Raw genomic sequence first — 19,661 nt, 5'->3', positions numbered from 1 at the left:
GTTTGTGTATGAGTCAGAAGCTACTGGATTAAATGGTTTCTTAAATAAAGTATTTATGTTGAATCAAAAGTCACCCTGCATTTTGAAGTCCCTTTCTCAAGCCTAAGGGTGATGATAATCCAGCTGTCCTTAAGTTTGAAAGGAAAACAGAACCATTTTTAGTTTTCCATGTTAAGTTCCAAGGAACACCAGGCATGAAAGAGTCCCCTTTGGGAATGCTTATTCACGGATCTTGTGTTGGGATTGAATTCCAATTGGATAGATTGGAAATGAGTGGCAAGAAGCAGTTTGGGAATAACCTTCAAATGAAAATGAGGTTTTAAAGGGAGTGAGGGTGTTTCCCAAGCAGACAGTCTCTGTGGCAAAGATCAAGAAAGGTTGGCAAAGATGCTTAATTAACATTTTTTCTTGTTTTTGCAAGGGATGGTAGAGTCACCAGTTTGGCCCCAGCCCCTAGCTTTGACAGGTGACTGACATTCTATCAGTGTCATTTTAAGGAAAGCACATCAACTTAAAAGACTGTTATATAGGAAATGACAGCTCATCAGGATTATGCATGAGTTGTTATACAGTGTGAGTGAATTTAGTAAATATGTCCAATAAAAATGGAAATGAAATTCCTTGCTGTGGTGCATCTGTTGTGTGATTTTTCATACTTTGTTGACATACTATCTAAAACACATTTCTCTATATAATGCAAAACAGTGGAAATTATCTCATGTTTTCATGAGTCTATATTGTTGTTCTCTCACCATTCTATAAAATTAAAACTTTATGTTCTTCTGTTTTGCTGCCTGTTGCCACACGGTTCAACTCCCTGAAGTACATAGAAAGGAGGAAATGGAAATAGAAATAGGAAGCAAAACTCAATTTTGTCTGACTAACAGTTTATATTAAAAATGGATGGTGAATTGAAGTCTCATCTAAAATGAGGTTTGAGTTCCAATTTATTTGTGTGGATAATGAAAATTAGGTATATCTGGTATTGTGTTCTGGACTGTCCAGTAATGTGTTTTAATGTGAAATGTGGAAACAATATACAACTTCACTTTTATAAAAGTAATCGAGTACACTCAACTATTCTGAGTCCTCTGCACAGGTCTACCAACATAATGTTCAACTTATAGTCTCACTCTGAGGTAAGAACATTGGATTAAAGAACATAAGGTACGCTACCTTCTGTTCATTCACTAGCTGTTAACTAGTTTGTGCCAGAAACTCTGCTGGGCACTAGGGATATTAAAATGAGTAGGAGACAATTTCTACTCTTGTGGCCCCCTTAAAATCTACCTAGCATTTTAAAATACATTACTTCCTATTCATGTATCGACTATTGAAAAATGTTTTCTCAAACTATAGCATCAACTTATCACCTAATCATAAGCATCTCAAACTAGTGCAGAAAATGCTGTTACACACTCTAATTAATAATCTTACACTTGAATGCTGACACTTGTTTGCATTTGAAATGTTGGAACCTTTCTGACACCGTAACAGGAATGCAAAGGGTGACAGTAAAGCATGAGAATTCTCTTAGGCAAATAACTGTCTCCTGGTTTGAAAAAGTACACTATAGCCATGATCATGGATAACTATTGAATATTCTCCTTTGTGAAAATATGTTCATCAAAAATCACCAGCTATCACATAGTTATTGAAAATCTTCTTTATGTACCTTTGAAGTATACAAAGAAATGTAAAATGTTATGCCTGCCCTTGTGCTTTCTGAGAAAAATAAGGGAGCTGGTTGGTTTCAGCAAGAATGCTCTGTCCCTCTGTTATAAGTTGGATACTGTGCTAGGAATTGGAGATATGATGGTGAAGACACAACCCGCCCCTTTGTGATGGAAACTTATGGATTATTCAGTATGAGATAGCCGCACTTCCTGTGTGGTCTGACACATTCCTTTTCAATGACCTACGTGTAGGTTTTATTACCTGTTCTTTGATAGGTTCCTAAAGAGCTAGCAAGGTGTTTTGGAAAGAGCACTGTACAGGAGGTGGAGGACTTGGGTTCCAGTATGAACCCTATCCCTGATTACCTATATGACCTTTTCAGCCTCTCTGAGCCATCTTCTGAAAAAAAAAACGGGGATTTCCTTTGTGCCTTAAAATTTTTTTTGAAAATCACATGGTGTAGTGTATGTGGAAAATTTTCAAAGGGCTTAGTCAAGTGGTTTGATGGTCCCTTATGCCTCTTTTTCTATCTATAGTCTCAGTGTCTCTATTTCTATCTGTAAATTAGGAAAACTTGTTGAAAAGTAAATTACTATTTCATTTAGTATCTTATTTCATTTATGGCACTGCCCTCACCTCTACAGTAAGTTATACTATGTGGTTATCTGTCTTCTGGAAGCTTTTGATATTTTATGCACCAGAAAGAGTTTGTGATTCAAGCAAATGAGCATCAATTACCCCTGTCACCTTGTTGGATGATTTGGAGAGAGTCTTTTAGCTATTAGCAGGCTATTAGCAGGCTATTAACATAACAGACATTAAAATGATTAAAATATCGGTCATTACTTTAATCCCCAGGGCTATAAAAGATTTCTTTTACAAAGTGCCTACTATAAAAGAAGCAGGTAATTCATTTGAAGAGATTTGACTTTGTATCCAAAAAGACTCATCTGGTAGAAAACGTGACCTACGTGTAGGTTATATTAACTGTTCTTTGATAGGTTCCTAAAGAGCTAGCAAGGTGTTTTGGAAAGAGCACCCACTGTACAGGAGGCAGAGGACTTGGGTTCCAGTATGAACCCTATCCCTGATTAGTTTTATGGCCTTTTTGACCTCTCTGAGCCATTTTCTGAAAAACTGGTGATTTCCTTTGTACCTCAAAAAAAGTTTCTGAAAATGAAATGGAATAGAATATGTGGAAAATCGTAAAGTGATATACAAAGTAAGGTGGTGGATTGGTAGTAAAGAATAGCATTATATATAGAATATGTTGTAAGACTTTTTGTTAGATCATTGGGTTCAGTTAAAGATTCTCTGTGATGCAGCTAAGTAAAGTAAACCTAATAAACAATTTCAGAGTTCAGTAAATGCAAGTTATAATTATATGATTAAGCTGTGACTGCATGGTTTATGGTTTACTCAGTCCAGCTAATTTGTTCAACTGCCATTTATTTATTTATTTAGGTAAGAATATGCCTTGTTCCTTTGAACGTTCTCTAAGGCTTTTAGTTTTGTTTGGCTAATGTCTTCAAAAGTATTATTCGAATCCCCCGAGGACTCTTCCCCTCTTTTAGTTTTGAAGCAGCATAATATAAAGTCATGTCCTACTTTTATATAAGATAAAAAGAATGCAATAACAGAATAATGATGTATTTGTTCTATAGGTGAATGTGGATGAAGGGCATTTTGTAGATCTAAAATTTTCTGCAATTCTGGTTGTTACAGAAAGCTAAAGTGCGAAATTCCATAGTTCTATAAACATGTATTATCTAGAAAGAGACAACTTTCATGAGAGCCTTTTATTTCAGTGTTTTGCTCTGTTGAGTTTATGTGCCTTTGGCTGTTTAATATTAGTTCCCTCTATTATTTTATGGAGTCAAAAAGTTAATATTCTTTATTTGTGTCTACTTTTCTTGTGAAGCTTATCGCTTCAGGAAGCTCACATATTTCATATCATTCAATCTTAACACATCTTGTAACAATGCTGTTCAGTTTACAGAAGAGAATGTCACTTTCTACACTGCCCACTGGCAGCTCTAGGGTTTGAGCCAAGAGTCCAAACTATTTCTTTTATGGAGAGCAGCTTACTTGGTACAGAGGATTCATGTTAAGAATTAATAGAGTAAACTGCACAGTTTGGCAGGGTCAGATGATGGTTCTGATGATCAAACTACGGAGGTTCATTTGATCCCTTAGAACCGAGTCCACAGACTGGCTAGCAGCAATCCTGTTTTCAAGTTCCCAATCAGTGATGGTAAATTGAGGGTTCTTACATGAAACTAGAGATGTCAATGGAAAAGAATGAGATTGTGTGGGTAGATGTCATCCTGGGGACCTTCCTGAGAGTATCTAAAGTTATAGGCACATAGGCTACGTAAGTGCTTCACTGAGAGTGTGGGTGCCTGTTACCCAAGAGTGGACACCACTGCTATTTTGTAAATGCCCCAGAAGCCAGGGAGTGGTGGCAGCTGTAGGCCAAGAAATCTACTGAAAGGGAAGCCGTGCAGGAAGCAGGGACAAAACTGATAAACACTGATGTAAATAAGTTAAGTGTTCCTTGGTACAGGAATAAGCTGTCACAAGAAGTCCACAACGGTAAGTTCAGAAGGACAGGTAGTACTGTTTTTCAGAATCAAGCAGTAAAATTAAGGTCCTTTGAGGACTCACAACTAGTGGAATTACTTGTCATGTTTCAAGTTTTGTAGTGTCACATTTTTAATTAGACATTTTTTGTGACTTTCTTGTTCTGCAAGCTGTTTTGCCTTTCAGGGTATAGTAGCAAGAGATTGGACTCAGAAAAATTATTACCTAGACAAAAAAGGTTTAGAAATTATATTTACTTTTAACCCTGAGGCTGAGTTTTTATTGATCTCGGCCTGGCATGGTAGTTAGGAGCATAAATAGATGATCTGTACATTTGTTATTGAGAAAAGAGGAAATAGAGATGCATGAAAACCGTTAATACAACATTTTTTTTAAACATTTCACTTCCACTCAAGATTAGCAGCTCATTTTGACCTCATGCTCAGAAGTGTTTTTGTACTAGTTCATATTGGACTTAAGTTGGTCTTTTCTTGTTGGTAAAAAATATTTACCATGTTCCTCTTTCAAAGCAGCACCAGGTTAGTTGATACAGAGAAGGTAGAGTTTGGTCTAGAACCACACAAAAAGAAAGTATGTGCAAGAATGTACATGCTGAAGCATGGAAACTCATGTTGACTAATTTGTAATTCTTATTTTATATCTCTCCCCATTTCCCTAAATTTTCTATATTTATCCTTCAAGGAATTTCTTATACATATGGAGTAACACTAAGTTTGACTAGGTTTGATGATTACTGATGTTATAATCAATGGTATTTATTTGATTTCTTACTCATAGAAGTAAACAAAGCAAAATCTAGTTTATAAGAGTAGTTGCTGTAAATGTATCACATAATAACAAAATTAATTTTGATTTAAAATAAAACCATTCTTCTAAGAATAGCTGATTTTTATGAGAGCAAAAGATTGTCAATTTTTTAGTAGTAAGACCTTTTGCATATGACTTTCAACAAGAGGTTGGAAATGAAATAATTCCACCCTAATTCTCTCCTCAATCTAATGCATTGCATGGGATCTTGTCAGTAGTCTCTCAAATATTAATCATGATTTTGCATTTGTATGATACTTTTCTTTCGGGACTTAAGCTAAAATTATCATGTCTTCTCAAAGACTTTAATCTGTACAACTATGAGCATGAATTTAGGATACCGTACTACTCAGCCACCTGAATTCTCCTTCTCCCTTTCCTTTTTCTTTTTTTGTTTTTTTTAATGCACTTTTATTGAGGTATTATCACATAACATACAGTCATTCAAAGCGTAAGTCAGTTCACAGTATCATCATATAATTGTGCTTTCATCACCACAAACTATGAACATTTTCATTACTCCAAAAAAAATGAAAATTAAAATAAAAAAAAGAATATCCAAAACATCCCATTCCCCTCCTCCCCCATTGTTCATTTACTTTTTTGATACAGTTTAACTGAGATATATTCACATACCCTATAGCCATCCACAGTATACAAGAAATTACTCACAGCACCATCATACAGTTGTGCGTTCATCACCAGAATCAATTTTTGAACATTTTCCTTACTCCAAAATAAAAATAAAAGCAAAAAAGAACACCTAAATCTTTCCATCCCCTCCATCCCACTCTATTCTTCATCTAATTTTCTTCCTTTCCTTTTAAAAAACCAAACTGAATAAACTTGAAGCTCAAACAAGCACTGGCAATTTAGGTTGCTCTTTTGTCTACCAGATTCAAGGTTCACATTCCTTTCATTCAAAATATGGCTTTTAACTTTTAAATAGGGCCTCTAATTTTGGTAAGACTCCATTAAGGATTCCTTGACTAGCCCTCTTCATGTAGCTGAAGCCTTTGAGACAACAAAGCTTACAGTCTCCTGAACATTCAGTGAATTTCTTAGGGCATCGATGAAAGTGGAAGGTTTTTGGGTGTTTGGGCACTCTATAGTAATACCATATCTTTTGTGATTTCTAAGTAGGTCATTGACTATATGGATGAAGCAGTGGTCCCAGGAGATGAGTTGACTGGTTAAAGACAAATACTTGAATCTTTCTTCATTCACTGTGCTGGACACTCTGTGGCCCTTTTAATCTGGTTTTATGTATCTTTTAGTTGTGGAAATTTTCTTACATTATTTCTTAGTAATTTCTTTCTCATGATTTTTTTCTCTTTCTCTCTGGAGCCTCTATTAGGTAGATGCTGGATTTCTTAGATGAAACTTTTAGTTTTCTTATATTTTTTCTCCTGTAATTTTTTGGGAGATTTCAAGTTTACCTTCCAACTGTCTTATTGATTTTTTTTTTTAAATTTCTACTGTAAAGGTTTTAAATTTCAGAAGTTCCATCATATTCTCTGAGGATATGGTTGATTGCTGAGTTTCAGTATGGAATTATTGGGTGACTTGTATCACCATGTCTTACCTGTAGAGAAAGATCTTCATTCTCCTTTGTAGGGGTGATAAGCATTCTGAAGCTGAGTTTGGAGGAAGGATAAGTAACTCTGGGTCTCGTCTTTCCAGTAAGACTTCTACTTTTAGTTTTCAGCCCTGCTCTCCTCTGATATCCTTGAATCTAGACCCTTTCAGGTTGACTTCTCTAGAGAGCATTGCTCTCACTCTTAAAGGTAGAGGAGGGTCATTTCTAATGGGCTCAGGTGGAGGAATGGACCCTGGAGTCTAATTTCCCTATTCCTTACTTTCAAACTAATCCCCGTCTTTTAAGCCTCCTGTGTTCATTTTTGCCTTCTGCAATGCCTGGTGCTTCCTATCCTGTGCTTTTCCAGCATTGTACAAAAGTCATAGTCTTACTTCTTGTTGTTTTCCCTCTACGGCCCCTTGGGTTTGCCTTTCTTTGCTCTGCTAAAGTATTAGCTTTCTTCCACTGCTTTCCATCTTTATATATTATATTGTGATTTAGAGTTAGGTATCTCCAAGTTTTATTGACAGTTGAGTTTGTGTTTGTTTCTTGTTCTCCTTTTGTTCTTTTGTGATGAATTTAAAGAGGCTGAAAAGTTCTTACTCTGCCTTCTTCAAAATAGAAGTCAGACTTTACTTTGTCAAGAGCAGTGTCTTTACGAAGTTTTTATGTTCACTATGGAATGTGTTGTGGGAGGCACTCTGGCTTTGGATGCTAATGACTTCACCAACATGTTAAAGTGAAACGATTTGCCCCAACACTCAAATTTTTAAACTTGCCCAGTCTTCCTGTTTCCTGGCCAATTTATGTTAATTGGCTTTAAAGGCTGACTTTGATCAACTTAACAATGCTGTTGTACTGTTGTGATTAGAGGGGAACATAAGGATATCTGATCTCAATTATTTCTTTTAAGCTAAAAGCCCTTAAATACCCAACTGATCATTTGAGTACATGGAAGAGCAGTCTAGGACATGACCTTTTGGGAGCCTATAGCATTACCTGATGAGCCTAACTGTGGTGACAGAAAATCACACGTCTTTGACATGATGGACGCTCAGGTTTTCTATTGACTGACAGTTTTTACTAATTTTTTCCTCACATTTCTCAGACTCAATAGAAAAGTGGCATGTGACTGTTCCTACAGAGGAATATATATGTTATAACTACAGTTTAAAATAGCTGTCCAGATGATATATGAAGCAGTTTTACTCTTAAAATTTATGGAAATGTGCTTGATGTGTATGTAAATCGGTTCAAGATAGTTTACAAAACTACCTGGAAAGACAGAATATATACATGAGATGTGTTATATCAATATCTGTCATTTAACCAGAATCAAAAATATGTTACTGGATGAAAGGAAACACGGTGACCATAAGCTAGGGGCAGGCTGCAGCATTCCGTTGTGTGGTTTGTGTACAGAAACGCTCCTGACCGCAGGGGTTGAGTGATCGCTGAAATCCAGCTCCCCTCTTCTGCCATGGGAGCGTAGACCTTTTTCTTTTTTTTTTTCTTGCACAAAGTCTTGCTAGTCATTGCCCTGGCCAGTAGAGTCAGCAAAAAGTGGGTTTTGAGCAGTGACTTGGGCCTGGAGTGGAGGACGAGGATCAAATGGACCAGCCCGTTGGGGGAAGGCAAGACATGTTCAGGGAACTGTGAGCAGGCCAGGTTGTTGAGCACCAGGCTCCTCTAAAGCAGCACTATACAAGAAATGTATTTAATTTTGAATTTTCTAGTAGCCATTAAAAAATACAAAAAAGGTAAGTGAAATTATTTTTGGCAATACATTTTATTTAACTTAGTATTTCCAAAATATTATCATTTCAACATACAATCAATATAAAAAGAGCATTAGAGATTTTATATTCTTTTTTTTTTTTTGGCATTGAGTTTTTGCAGCCCAATATATGTTTTCACTTACAGCATACCCCAATTCAGATGCTCAATTTTCATCCAAAATACTTCATACGTGTTTAGATTTCACAAAATCTACAGTTGAAAAAGTACATTCACATGCCCAAGTTGTTGCACGTTTGCTTAAAAAAAAATGAATCGAGTATCAACTTTTAAACTTAAATTTAAATTAATTAAAATTAAAGTACAGCCACACTAACCACCCTTCAAGTCCCCACAGTATAGCTCTGAGGAATTCTGGGAAGCATATTTGAAAGTAAATGCCAGGCAAAACCCTATATAAATTGTATCTTAAAGGCAATGAGGAGACAAAAGTTTTCAAAAAGATAAATCTCATCAGGATTTGTGTGAAGAGGAGCTACAGACAAAGAAACCAGTTGGAAGCTGCTAGCTGCCCCACCACCATCACTATCACCATCAAAATTTTAAACACTGTAGTCAAAGCAAATTTTCAAGGTCTTCTGACATGGCCCAGTTCTTTTTGTTACTAAGTCCACTGGCCTTCTTTTATTCCACACTTACCTTCTTTCTTGAAAAATAAAGCACTGAGACTAAAGGAAGTTTTTTCTCTTCCCCTCCTCTGAATTCAAGGCCATGGCTAGATAGACCGTCTGAAGACAAAAAGTGGGATCTGAATGAACTTTTTTTTTTTTACTGTGGCAACTTTATTATAGCTAGAAACACAAATTTGGCCAGGAAGGCCTACTGATAACCATTAAAGATTTTTTTAAAAGGGTTAAAGGAGAAGCATTTATTCATCAACATGGAGCCTACACAGGTTGTTTTTTACAACTTTATTGCAGTATAGTTGACATACAGTAAATTGCATGTATATAATGCAGACAGTTTTCACACCTGTTTGAAACAGGCACTACAAACAAGGTAACCAACTTTTCCAACATCCCTAAATGTCAGTATCACTAGTTTTGGGTTTCTTATTTCTAGGGCCTGTTATTATTTAGACATATACCAGGAATTTCTAAGCTGGAGACCAGGAGTCCAGTCTTGGTCTTGCTGAGTCACTTAGAGCAAGGAATTGAGTATCCTTGGGCTTTTGGCTGCTATATACTATAAAAAGTATTTATTATCTCCAGAAGTATATTTAAGATATTTTATAATCAGCAGAGTCCTGGAGGCCTCTGTTGTACCACATGTTAATCCTTTTGGTTCCTTATTTGGGGGTGGAGGGAGTGAGTAAACAAAATGTTTTGGCATTTTAATAACCAGTACAGCTATTATCAGCTATTTCACCTGTCTGTACGACATAAGGCTGCACAGCATTCAGGCTAAAGGCACAAACAGACTTCTTAATTCCCAAACTCAATAATTGCTCGCAGAAGAGGAACTGAGTCATCAGGGAACATTTTTTTGTTATAGATGAGATGCTTCTTAGGGCACATTGCTCTGCGTCTTGTTCTTTAAGCCGCGAGAAGCACACATGGAGCCATGTGGTTGATGGGCACTGGAAAGACTCAGCCAGGGAAAGCCCCGTGAATGGCTCGGCTGTGTCCCTCCCTCTCACCATCTCTCATTGGCTCAACAGAGGGTGTTCAGAGCTCTGCCGGATCCCCATGGTGGAATATAAACTGGACAGCGAAGGCACCCCCTGTGAGTACAAAACTCCCTTCAGGAGGAACACCACGTGGCACCGGGTGCCCACCCCTGCCGTGCAGCCCCTCTCCAGAGCCTCCCCCATCCCTGGCACGCCCGACCGGCTACAGTGCCAGCAGCTCCTCCAGCAGGCCCAGGCTGTGATCCCCCGCAGCACGTCCTTTGACCGGAAGCTGCCCGATGGCACAAGGTAATGCTGCCTCTTGTTGCTGAATTCTTGTCATTTCCTCAAGGACAGCTCTTGTAAAACTCTGGGTTTTACAGAACTTGAAATTGTAGGCAGGGACTTATTTGGCTGTGTCTTAATCTTGTTCTGAACAAGTTAGCAGGCATGATAGCAGTGCAGGCTCCAGACCCAGTGGTATTTGGAGTCCATCCCTGTCCAGGTCCAGTGATAGCTCTGATAAAATGCAGATCCTTACCCACTGATCCCTGCCCACCAGGGGAAACCAGTTTCTCCTCTCTCCATCCCTGATCTTCTGGTCAGTGTTGCATACTGAACGATCTTGGGAAAGATTCCTTAGAAACCTATTGCATGAGCCTCTAGATAAGGATGAATATAAATGCTGCCCCATGAAAAATCAATGGTTAAACAACACCCACCACCTTAATTTGTGTGTGTATTACTTTAGGAGGTTCCAAGATCATTAGCACTTCTCCTTTACTTTTCTCTTTAATTTTAAACAAAGTGGAATTTAGTTTGAAATTAAATTTTTCAACGAAAAATGCCCTTGTTTAAAAGTTTAATCCAATAGCATTAAAAACTGGTAAGAATTTTTAGATGCATAATTTGCATAGGTCATTTTAAGTGAAGAAAATTAAGAATAAATGTGTTTTGTTGTTTTTGTTAATTCCTACTCCTGTTGATTTTAGCTTTCACGTGGCTTATATGCCATGGAGGAGTTTTAGCCTTCACGTAACTTACATGCCATGAAGATGCCGTGAGTTTTCTCAAAACTATTTGTCAGGCTCTAGTCCAGTACAGTGCTGTAAACAAGAGCTCTGAGCCAGGATGTCTGGCTTCCAGTGATGGCTATGGTTACTTTGGGCCAGTATATGGTCCTCTGAGCTTCCAATTTGCTCTTCTGAAGAATGAAGATAGTAATAATACATCAAGGCATCTTGAGGAGTAAATGAATTGGCACATGTAAAATGCTTAGACCCATGCCTGACACATAGTAAACCCATATAAGTATTAATCATAATTAATTGATAAGATTAAAACATGAGGTCATCCTCTGCTTTGTCCAATTTATTCTTTTCCAGACTGAATCCAAGCAATGGTAGCATGTTAATTTGACATTAAGTTACCTTAGCTCTGCGTCTGCTTACTCAAAGTTCTACAGAGTTTATAAACCTCCTCCAGTCCAAGAAATATACAGAGGTATCCCAGGTTAAAGGGGCAACCACAAAGCAAGCATCATGTGGAAGCAAAGGGGTCTGCAGAACCTTCCTTATTAAAATAGACTGTAGTAAACTAAAGAATAAAATCAGGAGGATTCTAGTAGCAAAAGGGAAACTTGGCAAGTTCTCATGAGTATTACTCATTTTTCTGCGTCTAAAAAAAAAGATAAATAGAATTGCATTCAAAAGATATGTGAAAATGAATTTTACTGCCAAATTTAGGTTTTTCTCTCTGCATAGGTTTGAAGCCTAGAACCAAAATGTGACTTGTGTTAAGAATCAAATGACAAGAAGTAGAAATGTTTACATAATTCTGTATTCTTGGGGATTATATTGCTATTCTTCCATGTTTCACAGGAATCATGATCTGAGGTTTAAATCTTTAAAAATGGAAGGCTTATTCTTACTCACATCTCTTTCCTATAATAAATTGCCAACCAAAAACCACCTGATATGTTATCCACTCATAGTTTATTTTTCCATGACTTACTCTGTTTCACATTGCAATTTGTATTTCTTCCTTTCCTTTGTCATTGTAAAAATGAATTTATTTGTGAAACAAAACAGGCCAGGTCAAGATGTTGAAACTCCACAGATACCTCAGTGCACTGTTAATGATTCTAGTCAACATTACAGAAGTTCGCCAAGCAACCAGTCATCCTCCAGTGACCCGGGACCCAGCGGAAGTGGCCACTGGAGACAGCAAGTGGGATACGACGGGTACCACTCCTTTCTGTCTTACTGCTGTCCCCTGGGAGTAACATGTTTCATTCTAAAAGCATTTACTGTGTGCCTGCTGTATGCAAGGCGGTTTGGGAAATCTGAAAATGCCAGGCTTGCTTTTAATTCAGTGATTTGTCCAGGTTAGAAAACTCATCATTTCTGTATTGTAGGAAGCACTCTTTCATCTGGGTTCTGAGGCTGTCAATATTTTTCTCTTTTCTTTTTTAATAAAAAGAAAAGGTTTTCTTAAAATGTGAAAATTAAGGATTTGAGGACTTTATGGACAGTGGCCCTTGGGAGTTTTCCCCTCACTTTACGAAAGGAATAAATTCACATACTCCCTTGAAAGTGCTTTTTCTCTGAGACACCACTCAGAATCAGAGAAAACAGGTTCAGCGTGTGGCAGCATAAGCATGTGACACATCTTTCTGTTTTTGCCTCTTCATTAAGAAGCAGCAGACGTTGCCTCGACACATTTAGCTGTGAACTGTCCCTTATAGTATCTGCAGAGCTTCCAGGAGCCAGCTCGGGCAAAGCCAGAGGACTCCTTGGGATTGATGCCAACAATGCAGGGAAAGCAGTAGTATACTTCAGGGAAAGAAAAGGGCAAGCACTTATGCAGTCATACTTTTCTGAGGAGTAGTAATTGCCATTAGCAGCAGTGTTTTGGCATGTTGCTTTGCAACAGATTTGGGTCTCTGTAGTTTTGGAGAGACGGATGGGAATGATTTAGACTAGAGAATGACCGTGTTGGGCATTGTAGGAATTTCAGTGTGAGAAGAGAAATTTGATATTATTGATCTCACATGGGTAGAGGGAAATTCTTCTCCCTGGCATCCTCTTTTCTTCTGGTTTGGATTTAGAATTAGTTTATATGTAGCCTGAGTTACATGTATGCTCCTCATATGTAATAGCTGGCTTTTTTCAAAGTTGTGTGTCATTTTTTCTAAATTAAGTTGTATTTAGAAGTAGAGGGGAGGATTTTTTTTATCTAAATGGAGAAACCATTTCTGTAAACCAAGATCACTTTGTAACATGAATAAGCTTTCTTCAGTTGGTTTCTTCTGCAAGATTATATTTTCATATTTTGGGTTTTCATAAAACAAAGCCCACCTCGACACAGTCTAAAGCCAATCATTCGGGTTTTTTATTCCTTAAACAATGTAATAGAAAGAAATATCAGAGCCATGTGTATATTCTAGGGCATAAGAGAAAAAACAGTGACCTCAGCCTCAGCATGTTGGGGACAGGTTGTCTGACTCCAGGCAAATCCTTTACCCTCATGGAGTCAGCAGCACGTCTTTATCAGTAAATGGCTGCCATCCAGCTGCCTTTATTGACCCTTTGGTGAAACGCGAACACCTAATTCCAGATGCATTTAGCTTCTCTGGCAGGCTTGGGCCAACATATATCGCATTTTCTATTTGCTAGAAGACAGTTTCTGATTAGGGGTTTCCTTTACATTACTGATGTAAAAGTGAACAAGGCAGTCGGGGTGGTGGTGGGGGGGAGGGATAATATGGAGAGAAAAGTAGAGGTTGAGTTTTGTGTTCCTTTGCAGATGTCAGTCTCCTCTGCTGCTTGACCATCAGGCCTCAGGTCCTCTGGAATGTGAAGGAGCCCGGGAACGGGAAGAAATCATGGAAGGAAGTAGGCACCCTGGTAAATTAAAAAGCCCATGGATAAAAATCCAATCTTTCCTTCCTTCCATATCCCTTCCCTCCCTGCTGCCTTCTCTTCCTCCTTTCTCCCCCTGCCCTTCCCCTTTTATTTTGTTCATTCATTTAGCATGTTTATTAAGCACCTGTGTGCCATGTGCTGCATAAACTGGCTCCCTGCGTAGTAGGGGATGCTGTGATCATGATTGTTTATGACTGGGGAAATGGAGCACTGGTGTGCTTGTTGATCTGCTTACTCCTATGGTGTATCCTTTGGTAAAACCAGGAAGTCCTAGAAGCACAATCCTGATTTGTTCAGTTCCTGTGTTTATTTTTTTGCTAACACTAGAAAATAGACATTCAACTTTTCTCTCTTTATGTGACAGAAACCAAATGGCATGGTGCACCTTCCAAAGTCCTGAGTTCCTATAAAGAAAGAGCCCTGCAGAAAGATGGAAGTTGCAAAGATTCCCCCAATAAGCTTTCTCATGTAAGTCTTTTCTTCATGAATGAATTGCTCATTTAGCCAGGACTACATCAGTAGTGTAGCATTATTGACAGGGATTCTCACAATAATAATTCATTTACCTTCCAGGTCTCTTAGAGGTGAGGTGTAAGAGTTAAGAGGTTTTATCCCCCTTGACTTATAAAGGACCTCAAAGAAGGTCTACACAGCAAATTAATTGGCAAAGCCAAGAATATATCCTCAGCCTTTTGATCCTTGATATCTAGTGGTGTAGTTACTAAGTCCATGTTCCATTTTTACTCTGTTAACCATTTGTCCTTTTAAGGGCATAATACAGAAGAGGAAACTGTGAAATGGTGTGTGTGGTCAGACATAATCTGCCTATGGGTATTCATTGAATGTAGTCATAGACTTTCATAATAATAGCAGCAGCTAACATGTATACCGTGTTAGAACAATGCCTGGCAAGTTTATTGTCAGTCCTTTGCATGTTTTTTCTCATTTATTCCTCACAACAACCCTAGTAGGTGGACCAACTGCAGCTTAATGAAACAAAACTTTCAGTTAAACATAGATACCTGAATTGTTCACTGGTGCTTTATATAGCCAGTATTTTAAAGTAGCTTATTTTTGAAAATTTGCAGACAAAACAGTTTTATAAACCCCTGATTTGAGTTGTTTCTTTTCCTTAATGTGGCCTTGGAGAGCTGTACAGTTGCCTGCTACTGAACGTAGGCTTCATTTTTTTCACTTAGATATGACCTTTTCTTGAATCAGCTTTACAGTATCCATATTAATTCCCACCTTTGCAAACTCTATCAATGGTTTAAGCAAAGGGAAGTGGGGTGGGGGGTAGACTTGAGAATATTGATAAATGATAAAAAGGTCAAGAGGATTTGTTTAAGGATCCAATAGGATGGAATGAAAAAGAAAAGGCCAAACCACTTTAAAATAGATCAGGGGGCCTGACTTGTTTTCCTTATTCTGTAGCCTTTGCTAATTGCTTCAGGTTTTGTTGGTTTTCCCAGGCTGTGAAGAGGGGCAGACCAGAACCTGTATTCTGTTCTATTTGCTTTTCTTCTAGGGATCCCAAGTACTAACTCTTCTTCAGACTTATTAACTCTAAAGGGAATTTTATCTTTTTAACTTTTGGGGCATAATTCAGTTTGAACTCTCTCGGAGAAATAGCTCGTGTTTTATTGTGCTTTGCAGCTGCAAAGTACTTTTGTATATATTATCTCATTTGGTCTTTACGTCAATCAGGTAAGCACAGAGAGGGGGGTTAAATGACTGACCCATAGTTCTGCTACTATGACTCAAATCCAGGTCTTCTTGACTCAGACTTGGGGCTGGTACCATATTTAGTCACGGAAGCATTTTCTTGATAAAAGACTGCTCTCCTCTTTTTATTGGTTAGCCTTGTATTTTCCTGGTTTACATAACATTTGTTGATTGCTTTCTTATTACTGACACCATGGCAATACTTTTATGCTTCATGCACAGATAATTGAACAAAGACTTTAGAAGAAAAGAGACCCGTTTACTTCTTAAATTGTGGGAGGAAATATGAATCATGGACTTCTGTATCAAACCAGGATATATTTTTTAAATGAATGCCTCACACTGAAGAGTGAGTCGTGAGGGTCTAGATGAGATCATCTGGGTTTGTAGTTTCGTGAGTGAGAATGAGAATAATAGGCTTTATGAAGAAGCGAAGTATGGGATTTATTTGAAGCCTTTTTTTTCCTCTTTCTTCTCAAGATTGGAGATAAAAGTTGCTCAAGTCATTCCAGCAGCAACACACTCTCCAGTAACACATCCAGCAATAGTGACGACAAGCACTTTGGATCCGGAGACCTGATGGACCCGGAGCTGCTGGGATTAACCTACATCAAAGGGGCCTCCACTGACAGTGGCATTGATACGACCCCTTGTATGCCCTCTTCGATCCTGGGCCCGATGCACCTGACGGGCAGCAGGTCCATGATTCACAGTCGGGCAGAGCAGTGGACTGACCCTGCCGACATCTCTGGAACTGAGGACGAGCAAGCCAAAATGTATGCTGTTCACAGCTATGCATCCACCATTTCTGTCAGCAACACTGCCGAAGGCAGCATGGGCGACCTCAGTGAAATCTCTTCTCATTCCAGGTAGGCATATCACTCTGCATTGCTGTCAGCACCTTTAGAAGTGGCACTAGGCTCCATGGCTGCTGGCTTTTGGAGGGCAGAGAATATTTTAAGTGGGGCTTGAAATATGAGCAGTATGAGCAAGAGATAGTTTAGCACCTGTTTGCCAAACTGTCTGACCTCAGATGAAGTGCTTGGTTCCAAAATCTAATTGTGAAAGTTTGCATGTTAATAAATTCACTTGTTTATCATTCTTGTCTTCCTTTCTCTTACTTTAAATTTGAGTGAAAACTAAATAGAGATATCAGTTGCTCTAGTCAGGCCACTTATCTGCAAAGATAATCTCCTCTCCTAATCAGTCTGTTGTTTTAGAAGGAGAGGTGACAAGGTAGATAATATACAGATTATAATGGAAAAGTAATTAGAGATAACATATGTATTGAATATGCATGAAGCTCCCAACAATAAACGAACATGCACAGTTCTTTTCTGTTCGTAAGGCACCCTTCTAACAGGAGACTTGAGCTCTTGTGTGTAACAATGAAAGTGTGTTCAGATTGGCAGTTTGATTTTTTTTTTTAATAAAGACTAGCTAAATTCGAAGACATTGTATTCTAATATATATTTTAGTATATAAAAAGGAGTTTTTACCTTATTTGATATATATCCATATAATGGTTTTAAAACTCATAATTTGTGATTCCTGCCTTCAATTTCACATAAAGACCAGGCACAGAAATACATTAATTCAGGTTTAGCTGTGAAAGGGATGTAACTATACTACCATTTTTCTTCCTGTTGCCAAGGCCTTCTCTACTTCAGCTCTGACTTACTATCTGATTTTTTTCTTCAGAACTCTTCTAAATGCTAGCACAGAGCCAAATCAAATAATGGGAATATTCTTCTAGCTACCTAGTGCCGTAACAGGAACGTCTCCAAATGACAGTGCTTTATGGAGGCTCAGAGAGATCACAGCGATGGGCTTCTCTGTCTGCCCCAAATCTCCCCCTTTCACCTCTGTCTAAGCCCACTCCTATCCTTGGAGCATCTCCTCTTCCTCACATAGCCACTGTTAAAACCCAGTGCTGACTGGTTCAAACAACAAGGGCCATTTTTGGCTCATGTAATTGAAAAATCCAGAACTATCAAAGTGAGGCTTGATCCAACAGCCCAGGTATCATCAAAGACTAGTTCTCTCCATCCTCAGGCTCCCCACGATAGACCCCCAGAACCTAGGCTGTGTCACCCACAGGCCTCGCATGTTCATGCTTCTGTCCATGGGAAGTAGGTGTGGCTCTTACCTAGTTTCTACAGCAGAGACAAGTTTCCCACCGCTCAGAAGTTCTCACTAAATATCTCCTTGCATCTCCTTGGTTTTAATCACTGTCTCTGAGGGTGGCTGTGCAGGAGGCAATCAGAGCACTCTACTGGAGCTGGGGTCGGTCCCACCAAAAATCACAGTATTGTTTTACCAAGAGAAGGGGGAGAGGATGGTAGACAGCAGAAATCATGAATGTCCACCATGTACTCTGTCTCCTGTCAGTTGGGTTAGAAGAAGTGTAAGACATGGAGATTATTTTCAAAGTAGATGTTACTACTACTTTTTTTTTACCAATGCTATTTAATAAGTTTAATAACAAACAAAATAATGTTAGGATGATCCATGACTTTCATTACCTGAGTTATTCCTATCTTAATTTCAGGACGGTTGAAAATTGGCCACATTATAAAAACCACCCTGGGATTTTATAACCATCTAATGTCTCATTTCAGAGTTCGGCTGTTTTGTAAAACAACTGATTTCATGATACATTGTTGGACAGATATAACTGCATTACAAATAGAATGTTGTATTATTATTAAGTAAAATTTCCGTGGAGACTTTGCTCTCAGAGCACAGTAAATATAAATAAAGGTAGGAATGTTTCTAGGCATTTGAAGTAGATTTTCTTGAATGCCTTAACCATTCATTAATTTAATGGGCCTAGACCATTAGAAAGTATATAAAAGTGCTGATTGAATTTCTGATTGATTTTATTTTTTTCCACTACTTGAAATTGAATGTGTGCACAGCTGTTGTAGAAAATGATACATGTTAAGTGAGTGGAATGCTTTACCATTTGGCTGCCTTTTACTTGTAAGTCATAGTTGATGATGACTTTGAAACCACTTTCCAACTTGCATTGTGGGCATTTACTCCATATGAAATTCGGTCGTCAAATTGAATCTTTTTAATAGTTCCTTCTCTCTGTCTCCCTGACCTGTGCAGGAGCACTAGAGGAAATAAAATTTAAGGTTTTGCCTTGTTTTCTGTGTGTAGAGATTAAAAGCTGCTTTGCTGATTGGAGCACAAGGTACCAACCTCTCAAGTCATACTGAGATTCTGTGAACTGAAATTCCCAGCCACATCAGGGGGAGGCATGTGCATGCAGGAATATGAATTAGCTTCACACACTCCTCTTCTGTTTCTGTTCAGCCTAGCATGTCAGTCTGGTTGTGATGTGGCAGTAGCTCAAGTAGCAAAGAGCAGAATAAACCGTTTTAGGGGCTGACATAAATGCTACCACCCTAGCTGAAGCTGGGCCTGACCCACAAGGCACTCTGTATCTCCTGTCCATGTATTATTTTCTTGGCAGCACTTATTCCTAGCCAAAATTGTGTAAATGTGCTTATTGTGCATCTTGCCCCAAGGGAATGTAAGTTTTACTGTTACCTTTCCCGTCCTAGAGGGTCTGTGTTTTAAGGCTGATGGGGACTTTGCCTGTCTGTTCACTTCAGTATCCCTGGCATTTTGTACAGTGGCTTGCCATGCAGTAGACACTTGGATGTTTGTTGAATGAAGGAAGGAACCAAAAGAAGAGTGCTCAATAAATGTTTATTGATTGAGTTAATAAATCAAGGGCTGGGTAGCCTCGAGAAGTAGGAAGAATGTTTGCAGGGATCACCTGTTTCCAGATCACAGCCACAGGAACCCAGATCAATATGGTCTGCTCTGAATTTTTCTAATTGTGGGTTTTTACTATCATTACCACCTCCTCTGTAACACCAGCACACATATGCACTGCCTGGCGGCTATGGGGAACAAATTA

The 19,661-nt window shown here is 38.4% G+C and overlaps 1 protein-coding gene across 6 annotated transcripts in view; it reads left to right on the top strand.

Moving 5' to 3' along the window:
* Positions 1-19,661, top strand: part of SIPA1L2 (signal induced proliferation associated 1 like 2) — a 261,788-nt gene that overhangs the window by 200,826 nt on the left and 41,301 nt on the right. For 4 of the 6 annotated variants that reach the window (XM_037820966.1, XM_037820960.1, XM_037820977.1 and 1 more), the window contains 5 exons: positions 10,125-10,382; positions 12,164-12,316; positions 13,881-13,981; positions 14,364-14,467; positions 16,205-16,593. In XM_037820966.1, the coding sequence (XP_037676894.1) occupies positions 10,125-10,382; positions 12,164-12,316; positions 13,881-13,981; positions 14,364-14,467; positions 16,205-16,593 (1,005 nt within the window). The remainder of the gene's footprint in view (positions 1-10,124; positions 10,383-12,163; positions 12,317-13,880; positions 13,982-14,363; positions 14,468-16,204; positions 16,594-19,661) is intronic. The other 2 variants (XM_037820991.1, XM_037820984.1) reach the window with 1 other exon arrangement.

This window comes from Choloepus didactylus, chromosome 2, assembly GCF_015220235.1.
Source record: "Choloepus didactylus isolate mChoDid1 chromosome 2, mChoDid1.pri, whole genome shotgun sequence".
NCBI classification, from domain to species: Eukaryota; Metazoa; Chordata; class Mammalia; order Pilosa; family Megalonychidae; genus Choloepus; species Choloepus didactylus.
This window is presented reverse-complemented; position numbering and strand designations above follow the sequence as displayed.